General features: G+C 46.7%; 1 protein-coding gene across 2 annotated transcripts in view; it reads left to right on the top strand.

The window, feature by feature from the left end:
- The window catches only part of Nuak1 (NUAK family kinase 1), a 76,485-nt gene that overhangs the window by 31,122 nt on the left and 31,964 nt on the right, over window positions 1–13,399 (top strand). For both annotated transcript variants that reach the window (XM_045151960.1, XM_004650236.2), the window contains exon 2: window positions 3,691–3,811. In XM_045151960.1, the coding sequence (XP_045007895.1) occupies window positions 3,739–3,811 (73 nt within the window). In that variant the 5' untranslated portion in view covers window positions 3,691–3,738. The remainder of the gene's footprint in view (window positions 1–3,690; window positions 3,812–13,399) is intronic.

Here is a 13,399-nt window from a genome sequence, read left to right as displayed (position 1 = left end):
CTCCAGCTACTGCCATTGAACTCCAGACGCGTGTGCCGCCTTGTGCATATCCGTGACCTTGGGCCAGCCTTACTCTGTGTGTCTGGCTTACTTGGGAACTGGGGAGTTGAACATGGGTCTTTAGGCTTCGCAGGCAAGTGCCTTAATTACTAAGCCATCTCTGTAGCCCAAGATCATCATTTTTTTTTTTTTTTTTGGTGTGATTTTTGTGTAGCCCAGTTAAGGGCAAGTCCTCAGAGAGAACATGTGAATGGACCGAGGCTGGAGCAGACACTGCGACATCATATTTCCCTTTTTAGTTGAATAAGCAGCAGTGAGGGGTGATGGGGGTGCTTCCTGGGTTGCGTTTTGGGTTCAGGTTGCTTATCCTCCTGTCTGGTCTCCACCTCAGGTGCTATGATAGTGGCCTCAGCTCTTCTGAGCTTCCCATTTCAGGTGATGCCACCACTTAAACACCCAGGATGGTGTTGTCTATTCCTATGTATCCTTTGGCAACCGATGCCATGTCCATGCTCAGGACCTCCACTCACTGTCTCTTGAGGAACCAGGAGGAATTCACGTTTGCTCTAAGGAAGCCAGGAAGGTTCTACTGACTGAGACACTCACTTTGAGTCAAAATGGCTGACATGCAATGAGTATCCACTCAGCCCAGGGATGGTGTCTCTCAGGGGGCCGCATGAAGCCGAAGCGTGGACAAGGGTGCCACACTCCTTGGCACGCAAAGCTCTTAACACAGTGTCTGTCTGGCGTATTTGCTGCTGCGTGAACATGCTGGCCATGAGGATTACTGTGAGCGTTTCCTTGGTTTGCCATTACCTGGCTGGCTGACCTTGCTGGGCTCATCTGAGGGGTGGAACCAAGTGTCTGCCCTCTGGCATTGGCAGCTGTGCCACCCTGCATGGTTTCTAGCTTTTGTCTCCTTCAGACTGCCCAGCAGAATGAGCCCCCTGGCATCTTCAGGGGAAGATGTATTGTAGGCCCAGGGAAGCTTTTGTGGAGGGTCAGTCACCATGGTTATTAACATGTATAGAGCCCTTTGAGTTTGCCCCAGTGCCCAGTGGGGGACGACTAGAATGTGGGCACTTTCCTTTTCCTGCCTGGCTCGAGGCCCTGCCCTGGAACTTGCACCGTGGGGCCATTGGGCCTGCTGCTTGATGCCTGGGAAGGACTGACAGGGGCTCACTTTCTTACCCTCTAGAATGTCTCTACCCTGCTGGACCCTGGATGATGAAAGACTGTATTCTTATTGTAATTTGACAATTGGACCTCCTGGAGGCCAAGTTCAGCTTGGTGCATAACCAAAGCGGTGGTTTCTACCCTTGACCTGTCTTTATTTATGGAGGAATGCAGAAGCTGGTCTAGCAGCCACCCACACCCTCCCTGGCCTGTGCGTCTGTGTGCGTCCCTCCAGGAACCAGTCCCCAGGATGAAAGCCTTACTCAGTCAAAATAAAGCCTTCCAGTCATAGTTTTACATCTGATGTAAGCAGATGAGGCTTTCCTTGCTGCACACTGAATGGGCCTGTCATGGGGGGCAGAGGGTAGTGCAGAGCCTGGCACTATGGTGACAAAGAGTCTGTCTTTAAGCTGGAAGGCTCATTCATCTCTATGCAATTTTCTGTAACCAGCCCCCAGGACCATCTGCTGAGCCTAGTCTCGTGGTCCACTCATGACCTAAGGGAGGGTAGCGCCTCTCCTGGGACCATAGCAATCCATCATCTACTTTTTTTTTGTAAAAAAAATATTTTATTTATTTATTTGAGAGAGAGAGGGGAAAAGACAAATAGAGAATTAGCATGCCAGGGCCTCTCGCCACTGCAAAGAATGAACTCCAGACACATGCACTATTTTGTGCGTCTGGCTTTATGTGGGTTCTGGGGAATTGAACCTTGGTCTTTAGGCTTCACAGGCAAGCACCTCTGAGCCATCTCTCCAACGCCGGCCCCCCCAACTTATACTTTGTATCTGCTTCCTCCATTTTTCAATTGCTCATAGAGAAAAGACGTATAATCCTAAATCACCTTGCTCCTTCCGTGTCTGTGTGGGCATCATACTTAGCTGGAGTGGTTCCTTCTCCTCTGTTCCAACTTCACCACCACTTCTTAGGTCTGGGGGTCCCATCATCCTAATACGTTCAACCTTTCCTCCCACTCTCCTCCCCGCCTCATCCTTCCTCCTCTCCTTGCTTTTCTTTCTACCTGCTGCCTAACACATGCCAAGCAGGGGGTAAGGCCAAGGCCAGAAGGTACACACCAGCCAGCAAGGTGGGTGCTCAGGAACGTAGGTAGAGTGTAGTAGAGGCCCACGTCCCCGTGAAGTCACACTGAGGAAGGAGACCCGAGCGCACACGAGAACTACAGGGAGCAGCTGGGCCCACCTCGCCTGCTTTCTGGGAGGTCAGCAAATAGCAAAACCAAGAGCGACCACTTCCCATTCCTCTCGAGTCCCAGGTGGATGTGCAGTGTTGAAGGAGTGCTTCTTTTTTATAGTTCTGGTGGAGAGCCGCGCAGGTCGAAAGCTGCAGATGCTCTGGGAATGTGAGTGCACTCGTCCCGTGGCTGGCCGAGGGCTGTCCTGTGCCAGTCAAGGTGTGGTCGGGGACTGCTGATGAGAGGCCTCGGGTTTTTCTACAGATGGTGCCACGCCCCACTCCTTCATCATCTAGGTGGATGGGCTCGCTGCCTTTCACCTAGGAAAGGGTGGATAAATGGATGTCAGGAGCGGACCTGCTTGGGAGGCTGCTAAGCAGGCTTTTTGGAGTCAGCAACTAATTGATTAGTGGCTTGTCATCCATGGGTATCCCTCTCTGTGTAGTTTTGCACTCGCCGACCCCCCCCATTACCAACCCACTTGTTTATGAGCAAAGATAAGCCCACTAGAAATGCATTTCTCCTTATTAGATTCCTTTGCCATCTAATGCCTTTTTAACTGATGTGTTTCCTTTGAGTGACCACTCTGGGTGCTGGCCCTGGCCATTCTCTAGAGTTTTGGATTTGCTGATGACATTGGCAGGGAGCATTGGAAAATGATGCTCCCGGAACAGGCACAGAGAGCGATGAGCTGCTGCTGCTCTCTTTGTTTTATTTCGATTTGTCTCTGGAAGAGCCTGACTGTCACACCCCTGGCAGCTGAAGGTGCCTTGGAAGGAGGAGGATGCAGGAAAGATTAGGCTTCTGAGCAAATGTGTAAACACAGCATAGGCTGGAGTCTTCAAAGCCAAGGTCTGAGACAGAACTGGTCTCAAGATTGACCACACAAGGAGGCTTTTTTTTTTTTAAGTAACCACTACCCCAGCTGCACAGTGGAATGGAGTGGTCCACATTTCACCTTACCATATTTGATCATCAGTGCTCTATAAACCCATTTCACTACCCCCTTTTTTTTCTTTCAAAGGACCATGATTCCTAGAGTTAATGAATCAGGTCTAGCTAAGCAATAGTTGCTTTATGAAAATAAAACAACAAATCTAGCATCCCAACCTCTAGGCTGGTCAAACCTAATGTTTTCTATTGCAGAAGTAGGGTGTTTTTTGCTACAAATGAAAGACGTAACGGAGGTATTTCAAAGCTTTATTTTGGTGATTATCAGTTCTGCCAACAAGTAACATCTGTATTTATTTTACCAACTCCCCCACCGGCCGATTTGCATCTGTTTAGTTCTCTGAGTAACATTTCATTTCCTGACTTTATAGGTTGCTATAAAATCCATTCGTAAGGACAAAATTAAGGATGAACAAGACATGGTTCACATCAGACGAGAGATTGAGATCATGTCATCCCTCAACCATCCTCATATCATCAGTATTTATGAAGGTCAGTGATTCTCTTTTCCCCCAACTTCTATGTTAGTTACTATTTCTCATACCATAGGGGCCTGCCAAGACTTTGAGATAATTGCCCTTCTGGGCAGAAGCCAAGCATTTTGCCTCATGTAGCAAAAATAGCCAGGTGTTATCTCTTATTAGGTTACCTTGAAAGCAACCAGACACACGTCGGGCAACTCATTTTGGTCATAAAACCTCTCCGGCAGACACCTTCTTCCCTCTCTTCTCTTTCCTGAGTGTCTTGGCTGTTGCTAAGCAACCTGCCTTACTGAAAGCCAGTCTGAAAGATGGCTATGTTTCTGGAAAAACAGGGGAAAAAAAAAAGAAGACAGCTTGCTGGGTGTGACCAGCAGCAGTGGCACATTATCAGTACCATCCTTCAAAGCTGATGTCTTTGCCACTGGTATGAATAATTACTCCATGGGAGGCTCTTTGAGTTAGGAATGAACCCTTGTCCAGCAACCACTGAAAAGGAGGGCTGGTGGCGTTAAAGCTTCCCACATGGGAGTCTGAGCTGTAGTCGTCGTTTACAGAAGGGCAGGGTGGGGAAGGGGTGGTAACCGCGCTCCTTAGTCAGTTCAACTCTGGCCCTCCATGGGAAGACATAGGAAGTATAAACCTCCCATAGCCTGTAATTTTTTTTTTAAATATCCTTTAAAGAAATCACATGAGCAATATATGTTTGTTATGGAAGTGATTAAAATACAAACGCTAAAGTTAAAAAAGCCATTTCTGCTCTGATTCCCAGTTTGATAAATTACTCTTGCTCTGTTTTTATATTTTAATCTATTTCTTTATCTCTATGTGGTTTTATCCAGTTAGATTATATTCTTTATAGCTTTGCTTTTTAAAAAAATCCTTTTATATCCTGTATCTTTCTATGTCAATAAATATTACCATAAAGATATTTTAGAAGGCTTCATAATATTCCATTTATGGACATACTGTAATATATTAAGCCAAGTTTACTTTACCAAATATTCCAACAGTTCCAAATTTCTGGTTATTATGAACAAGGCTTTAGGAACTCTTCTATGTTGACCCCCATTTTCACCTTAATTTCTGATTATTTTCTTGAGAAACGTTCTTGCTCTTAGACGTATTGAATCAAAACGTTTTCACAGAATTTTAAAAATATGTGGTTGAGTCAGAAAAACGAACTTCTTTATTTCTTGTCTGAACATAAGCAGTTACTGGTAAGACTAAAAAGAAATCAGATGGTGACCTTAACTTTTTTTACTTTCATTTCATTTGGTTCCCTGATTTTTTTTTTTTTAGTCTTTTATATTTTTTCCTGCTACTTCCATTTTTGCTTCTTATCTTGAAGTAAATACTGGTAATATATTTCATCCTGATTTCTTAAAATTTTATTTTTGGGGCCCGTAGGGGATAGGATTTTTTTTTTTGTTTGCATATATGTGTATGTGTGTGATGTAGGGTGTATGCACATGTATGTACAGATGCATGCACCCCACGTGCATGCATGTGAAGGTCAGAGGAGAACTTTGTGTGACTTCCTTAGTGCTCGTCTGTGTAGCTTCTTGAGAGGATGCACCCTCACCTGGACTGGGGTCACAGATGTGCATGGCCATCGGGCTCTTAATTGCTGACATCTTCCTAGCCTGGGGATAGGAGATAAGGTCTTGTTTTTGTTTGTTTGTTTGTTTTCTGAGGTAGGGTCTTGCTCTAGCCCAGGCTGACCTGGAATTCATTCTGTAGTCCCAGGCTGGCCTTGAACTCACAACGATCCTCCTACCTCTGCCTCCTGAGCGCTGGGATGAAAGGTATTTGCCACCATGCCCAGCGGGGGATAGGCGCTTTTAAAGGGAAGTTTCGTGTATTCAATCATGCATGAATGCGTTCATAAGTGTCTCTTGCACTGGTTCTCACAGAGCAGTTAGCAGTTGCTGTCTTTCTGAGGAAGGGCACAGAATGTGCTGCCAGGGTAGCATTCCTACGTTCCTCATTTGGAAGGTGGTCTGTACTCACTGGAGTCTGGCATAGAGAAACTGACTTCCAGGCTAGCATGGCGCCCTCTTTAGGAACCCAGGTAGGATGACCAGGGCAGAAAACTCTCAACCTGCCAAAGGGAAGGCCAGAGATGGAAGCCTTCATTCAGTTCCACTACCAAGAATGGGTTGGCCAAAATTCAGCTCTCTGCTGGAGTATTCCAGAAGAAGAGAAGCCTCTGCACTATAACTTTAAAGTTAAAAACCTGTGTGAGTTTAAATTCTTTCAATGACTAGGATTAATTTCTTTCAGGGCCTCAGGAGGGGCTTAGAGTGACTTTTAGGGAGTCTGGGAAGGGCTTGATTTTGCATGCCTGTCAGAATTGAGTTTCAGTTTGAAATCCTCCACTGTGGCCTATGAGACTTTGGAAAAAGTGGCAGACCTCACTAACTATACCTATAAGATAGGGATGACAGGTCTGGGGACATGATTCAGTAGTAGAGCACTAGCCTAACCCTAGGTCCAGTATATAGTAACACACACACACACACACACACACACACAAAAATGACGGGTCTATTGAATAGAGCTGTTGATAGAATTAAATGGCACAATATAAATAGGAACTCAAAAAAGACAGTTGGGGACAGTAAAATTATATCTCACAGTGACCACGAATGGCCAGTGGCTACCAGACTGTATGTAGAACATCCTCATCATTTCAGAAAACGGTACTGGTGCATCACGTTTTAGGTTTCACATGCACCGGTTGATGTTTTTCTGGGGAGAAGACATGTAGCTTTTATTTATTGAGAGACACTCAAAGGAATTTCTACCCACCAGTAGTCAAAGAAAGCTCATTGCCTTAAAGAAGTTCTGACCTGCAAGTTCCATGCAGATAAAACCCCTGGGACTTACATGTGGTCTTTCTTCTCTTTCCATTTCTTAAGAGATTTCTCGTTTCTGTTCTGTTCCCTTTCCCTTCTCCCACACAAGTTCTGCTTCTCCCACATCCACTAAATAACTGTGGAGGAGGGCAGCTCCTCTCCCTTCCCTGAGGACCAGGAACAAGAGTTTGACAAGGCTGTGTTCCAGCCCTCACACCTCTCTGACCGTGACCCCACATTCCCTGGTCCCTAGCATCCCAGGACCCAGCTTTGTGGGTGGAGTTTGCGATCCCAGGGTCCGCTGTAGGACCCTCTCTAGTTTACAGAGGTCTCCCACACCCATTCTGCTTGGGTCCTCACAGCAAACTGGTGAAATGGGCAGGCCAGGTGTTCCCATTTGGTAGCTGAGGAGATTGAGGCTCTGGGATTTGAGTGATTTTTCTGTCTGTACTAATGTGCTTGGGCTGTCATAACACAGTGCTGTGTTATGTAATGATCTCATTTTAACTTAATTGCCTTGGTGAAGACAGTGAGATAGAGTCACCTTCTAAGGTACATGGAATTAAGCCTTCCACAGGCATTTTGAGCAGGGATAAACCTTGGCCCATCATATTGGATGTCACTAGCTGGTGGCCGTAATGCCCAGACCTCTTGGGCTCCATTTGTGTTCTCCGCAGGGCCTCTCCTCTGCTTCTGGGCTTTGAGTCTTGCTCTGATGGCCTGGCAGCTACCAGTGTTTGGTCTCTTTTTCTTTCCCGATCGTTCTGCCTGTGTGCAGTCCTCAGCGTGGCAGAATCAGGGAGTTCTGCAGCCGTGGGTGGGGGCGGGGGTCAGTGTCTTTGGTTTTGCATGCCAGTTTCCTGCTACTCACAGAAGGGAGGGAACCTTCTCTGGAAGCTGGTGGATGACAGGCCAATCAAGAGCCTGTCTGAGTGCGCATGTGCATTCATTTGCTTAGTGAAAAACACCTAAGTGGCTATTTGGACACTAGCCAAAGTGAATAGACGCTATTAAATAACTTTATAGTTTCTTCTTCGGTGAGGATCTTTATAATTAACTATACACACAGGTGCCTGAGCGTGCACAAATGTACACACACTCATGCCAGCAGCAATATGCTGCGTAGTCCCTCACGGGTTCTTGTGAGGGCAGGACCCCATCTTGTTTTGCGCTGGTGGTGATGGTGGAACACAACAGTCTCTGAGAGGGGATTCACTCATTAACAAATGCTCTGGTCTAAATACTGGGAATGTGAGGACAAACGAAGCAAGCGCCCATCTTCTTGGAGCCGACATGTAAGGAGCGGAGCCAGGAAGTCAACGAAGGGAACAGACAACATGGCCCTGGGAGGCTTTTCGGACTGACTTTTGAGCTGAGTAAATTTTGATCAACTGATTCCCACGTTGAGTCCTGAGCGAGGCAGGGTCGGAGCCCTTGGGAGAAGCTGGACCTTCCAGGCAAAGGGAGCCTGGTGTGCTCAGAGGAGGGAGGAGCTGGTGTCTGAGGGAAGTGACTGAGCGCCTGCGAGGCTAGGCTGAGGCAGGGATGAGAAGGAGGGTGGAAGATAGAGAGCCAGGTCTGGACCATGTGCACTAAAGAAGGGAGGGTAGGGATGGAGAGATGGCTTAGTGGTTAAGGCGCTTGTCTGCCCAAGCCTAAGGACCCAGGTTCGATTCCCCAGGACCCATGTTAGCTAGATGCACAGGGGGCGCATGCGTTTGCAGTGGCTGGGGGCCCTGACAAGCCCATTCTCATTCTCTTTGTCTATCTCTTTTCTCTATATCTCTCTCTGCTTTCAAATAAATAAATTTTTTTTTCAATTTAAAAAAAAAAGGAGGGAGTGTGGATTCTGCACCAGAAATGGGCAGCTATTGGAAGGTTTTGAGGAAGAAATAGTATTTTGATTTATACTTTAAAGTGTTTATTTGTATTATGTTCACATATTTTGTAATATTGATATATTTATGTATTAATAAATAAATAATGTTAAATGATTATTTTATATATTAATTAAATATATTTTATGATGTAGAAACATTATACTACTAGCAGGTAGGAGTTACAGAGTATGTGTCCTGCGTTAGGAGATGGACATGTATTGCCATTTAGTCCTTATATCTGTGAAACATGAACTGTCAGCACCTCTGTTTTGGTGCCATTCTCTGGACATGTACCAAGTGGTGCATTTATGACCACACAGATACCCTCACAAAACAAGCACGAGTCTGAGCCTATCAACACTGTGACATGGAGGATGGAGGATAAAACAAAAGAGACGACAAAACAGAAGGGCTGCCTTGAAAGAGGCGGGTTCTTAGGAGATGGGGAGAAGGAAAGAGGAGGCAAAGAAAAGGATAAAGGGGCAGGAACGTGATCAAATGACTATGTCCATTACATTAAAGCTCTCAATAAAAAAGTAACTGGAAAGCTGGGCATGGTGGTGCACGCCTTTAATCCCAGCACTTGAGAGGCAGAGGTAGGAGGATTGCTGTGAGGTCAAGGCCACCCTGAGAATACAGAGTGAATTCCAGGTCAGCCTAGATTAGAGTGAAAGAAACCCTACCTCAAACTCCTCCCAAACAAAAAAATAACTGGAGACGTTACCTCCTTTTATAGGAAATTTGGTTTAGAGGTAAAAGTTCATTTTTCTAAGGTTGCACGAGTTTGTAAGTATGGGTTGGATTGTTGAAACAGCTCTTTGGTGGTGTGTTGGGGATAGTGTTGCTCTGGACTGACAATCGTAACCTAAGTTTGTGGTCCACGGGGGTCGGGGGCGGGGGGCGGGGGGCAAGGCCACAGATGTAGTATTTTCTAAGCTGCAGAGCCCAGGGGCCAGGGAAGCTGTTTATATATCCTTTGCAGTTCCCTCGGGCTCATCAGGTGACTTCCGAGTCAGCTCTGCCTTCCCCACATCACAAGTGAAATTCCTTCCAAATGTGTCTTTCTGGAAGTAGCCCCTGGGGTGAACTGTCCTCTTGACCTTCCAGTGAAGGTGATTTAGCCTCAAATTTGTCAACTCTGGGTAGGCACTAACCACCTCCAGCTTCTGGTGCTATGTCCAGAAGAGGAGAGACTCACTTTCTGGTGTGTGATGCTAGGATCACCTATCAGGAGAAAGGAAAGAAATCTTAGCATCTCAGAGGACCCCTGGATCCTAGTCAAAGGAATTCCATTCTCTCAGCAGGGAGATAATTGACAATATGGGGGTGGGGGGGAGATCAACTAAAAAGAGGAAGTGCCCTCCAGAGCTTTCAACTTGGTTGCCTAGGATGGAAGAGATAAAAACGGTTTTTTGCCTGAAGTTTTGATTTCAGGACTGAGTTCAGACATCAAAGGCGGGGAGTCTCACCCCGTCTTCCCTTTTGAAAGCCTAGGAGACCCAATCTGCAAACACGCTAGGGACGCACATCTTTACTGCACAACACTTTAGGAACTCAAACACCCCATCTGGGAATAGTCCAGCCTGTGAAAGCAAAAAGGGGGCAGTGGGGGAGTTCCAGCCTGGGCCTCCGTGGGTACTCTGGGTTTCCAGTTCTGGAAGTCTCTCTTCCTGGCCTGGGGCGATTGCATCCCTTTATTGGCCCTTTGTATTGTGATGCACTGGCTAGGGTCAGCCTTTTCATCTCTTATCTCAGATAAGGGGCATCCTGACTTTCAAGGACATGGAAAGCGGTTTATGTGTCATGCATTAGCTGTGATAACTCTCTTTGTTGATTTTCTCAAACTTGAAAAAGAAATGAATGAAATAGACAAGCATGCATCTTTTGACATGCATGTCAATCTCCGCCCTGCCTGATGAGCTTTATACCTGTGGCCCTGGAGAAGTTGAAAGAGTCTGTGTTCTCAGACAGACTGGATTCCTAGCTTGAAAGCACTTTGGATGAGTTTACTGTTAGTAAAAAGTTCAACTCACCTTTCTAAAGATTACATTAAAGCATTCTCTTTTGGAGCAGGGGAGATGGCTAAGTGGTTAAAGGAGCTTACTTGCAAAGCCTGTTGGCCCAGGTTCAGTTCCCCAGCACCTATGTAAAGTCTTTGAAGCAGCAAGAGACTTTAGGGTACCCATTCTCCCTTTTTCTTTCCCTTCCTTCCTTCTTTTTCTTTTCCTTTTCCTTTAATTCTTTCTTTCTCTCCCTTTTTCTCTCTCTCTTTCTCTTTCTTTCTTGTAATTTTTTTATGAAAGAGATAGAGAGAATTGGTGATCCAGAGCCTCCAGCCACTGCAGTCAAACTCCAGATATGTGCACCACCTTGTGCGCATGTGACCTTGCATGTTTGCATCACCTCATGTGTCTGGCTTATGTGGGACCTGGAGAGTCGAACATGGGTCCTTAGGCGTTGCAGGCAAGCATCTTAACTGCTAAGCCATCTCTCCTGCTCCGTTTTCTTTTTCTTCGCTTGCTAACAGACAAATAAATAAAATCTTGTGAAATAGAATTTTTAAAAAGATATCTATTCCTCCTGAGGTTTGATAGATCCTTCCAGAAGGGAATATCCCTCTTGTCTCTTATTGAATCTGTGTTCCAAAAATCCAGAACTGTAGAGGGGCAATCAGGAGACTGGGTCGATGGAGGAGTGATCTATACAACGGGACGTTAACCAGCTACCATATATATGAGACTGTAGGATTACATGAGCTAATGAATAAAGTCACCAAGCATGTGCTGGGAGCTGCTTGATCGATGGTATTGTTGATTCCTGATGTGATGTCTAGCGATTAGTGAGATGTACCTTGTGGCCGAGGCCACATCACTCAGATGGTGATTGTGTTTGCCAGGTGCACCTCAGATGCTCGCTTCACCCCCGAGGCTTCTGATGGAATTGGCCAGGCTGAGAAAAATGGTGTGACCCCTGTGACCAAGAGGACAGTGAGCCTTGTGTGGGACCCTTGTCCTGGTCTGGCCATCTGTCGTCAGTGAGTCCAAGAATGGGTGACTGGCAGCAGTCACCGAGTAGGCGACACCTTTGGGTTAAGGTTGACTTCATTAACCGTTTGAAGGCTGCCTTCCTCAGGGATGACCCAGAGTCCTGTGAAAGAGTCTCTTGAACTTGGCGAAGGGGTCTGTTGTGTTTATGTTTGCTCTTTTGAGCCCATAGCAAATTGCCGCCAGGTTCTCAAGTTCCCCACAGAGTCCCTGCAGGCTGGACCCAAGCAAAAGGACTGGTGCCTGGTCATAAAAGTTTTCTCCACTTTTAACGCTAGGCATGAGCTCTTTAGCTGTTGAGTCTGTCCAGCCACGTTTTTAATGAGTTTCCTATTAAGTTACCTATTTGACCTTCAAGTGTGTTATTTTCATTTGATTACACCCAAGTCATTTTTCTAGAGGCCGGAGATTACAAATAAAACAAACTGAAAATTTACGCTACTCCCTGGCTGTCCTGCCTCGCCCTCCTGGGTTTCCTGGAATTCAGTATTTTCTGGTGCCTTAAATAATACCACTTGTACTTAAAGCTAATTTTCTAAAGAAGAAAAAAGAAACGATACTGCATTTAACGTAGCCTTTCAAAATGAACTGGGATGGCTTGCAGCATTTGCTTAGGCCCATCAAGAGCATGCGTTCTGAAGGCTTCTAAAAGGACACGGAAGAGCAGCAGAGGGCTTGAGAAATGGAGTGGGGGTCGACTGCAAGAGCTGTAACTTCTAGCTCGCAGTCTGGAGTTGAATTTGTACTTCCCCTACCTCCAGGATTTCTGACAGTGGGTTCATCTCCAAGCACTGGGGCTTTGAGGATAGATGGCTATGTTTGGACAGCACCGGGGACTTGGGACAGAAACCCTAGTTAAGTGAACTGTACGGTCACTTCAGCCTTTGCAGTGGGCCACCGGCATCCTCTGTTGTCTGTGAATGCTAGCCCACGGTCCTCACCATTCACCATCTCCTCCCGTGTTACACCCACAGCCCAAGATGAAAATGTGTTCTCAGGTATGGGTCCATGATCGTGGCTGGGATACTGGTGTGTCTCCGTTTGTTCTTTCTCACACTGGGTTTGCCGCCACTCGTGACGGCTGGCACTCCTGTGTGGGCTTGCTGTGCACTGGCCCAGTCCTCACAGTAAGGCTACAGGCAGAGGCTTGGTTTGTATAGTTGGAGAAACCGGAGGCAAAGACAGGCTAAGCTGCTTGCCGAGGTCACCCTGCTTGATAGGTATCAGGGTGGATTTGAACCCCAGTAACCTGCCCCCAAGAGGTAAGACTCTTAACCAACCTCTGCCCTGTGCTGTCCCACGGGGGAGACTCCAGGTGAGAGTTGACGAGGAGCTCCTCAGAGTGACTCAGCTGAACATGGTACCCACACGGGTACACCAGAAGAGTGATGGACTTTGGCTTAGTCATCCCACCTTGAGGTGGCCCGCGGTGATCCAGGACCCTCCACCCCCAGTAAACCTCTCTGCAGGGGTCTTGGGGAGAAGAATCAAGTCTGTCTGCATAGCCTGGTTTAGAACAGCACATTTTAAGGTCCCCCTCCCCCCAGAAGTTCAGTGCATCTCACTTGAGGTCTTTTGCTTCATCCAGTGATAGTTATGAGAGTTCTGCTCAGTTGTTGGAACTCAAGTGCGCGTGCGTGTTACTGTCTGAGCTATCTCACTCTGTAACCCAGGCTGTCCCTTAACTAGCGACAATCCTCCTTCCTCAGTCTCCTGAATGTTGGAAGTACAAGTGTGTGCCACCACGCCTATACTTTTGTCCCATCTTCTAAATTCCCTTAAGCCCGCTGCTGGCAGTGGCTGGGCTGGCTGTGGT

Source organism: Jaculus jaculus, chromosome 6, assembly GCF_020740685.1.
Source record: "Jaculus jaculus isolate mJacJac1 chromosome 6, mJacJac1.mat.Y.cur, whole genome shotgun sequence".
Classification (NCBI taxonomy): Eukaryota; Metazoa; Chordata; class Mammalia; order Rodentia; family Dipodidae; genus Jaculus; species Jaculus jaculus.
Note: the sequence above shows the minus strand (reverse complement) of the source record. Positions and strands in the feature narration are given on the sequence as shown.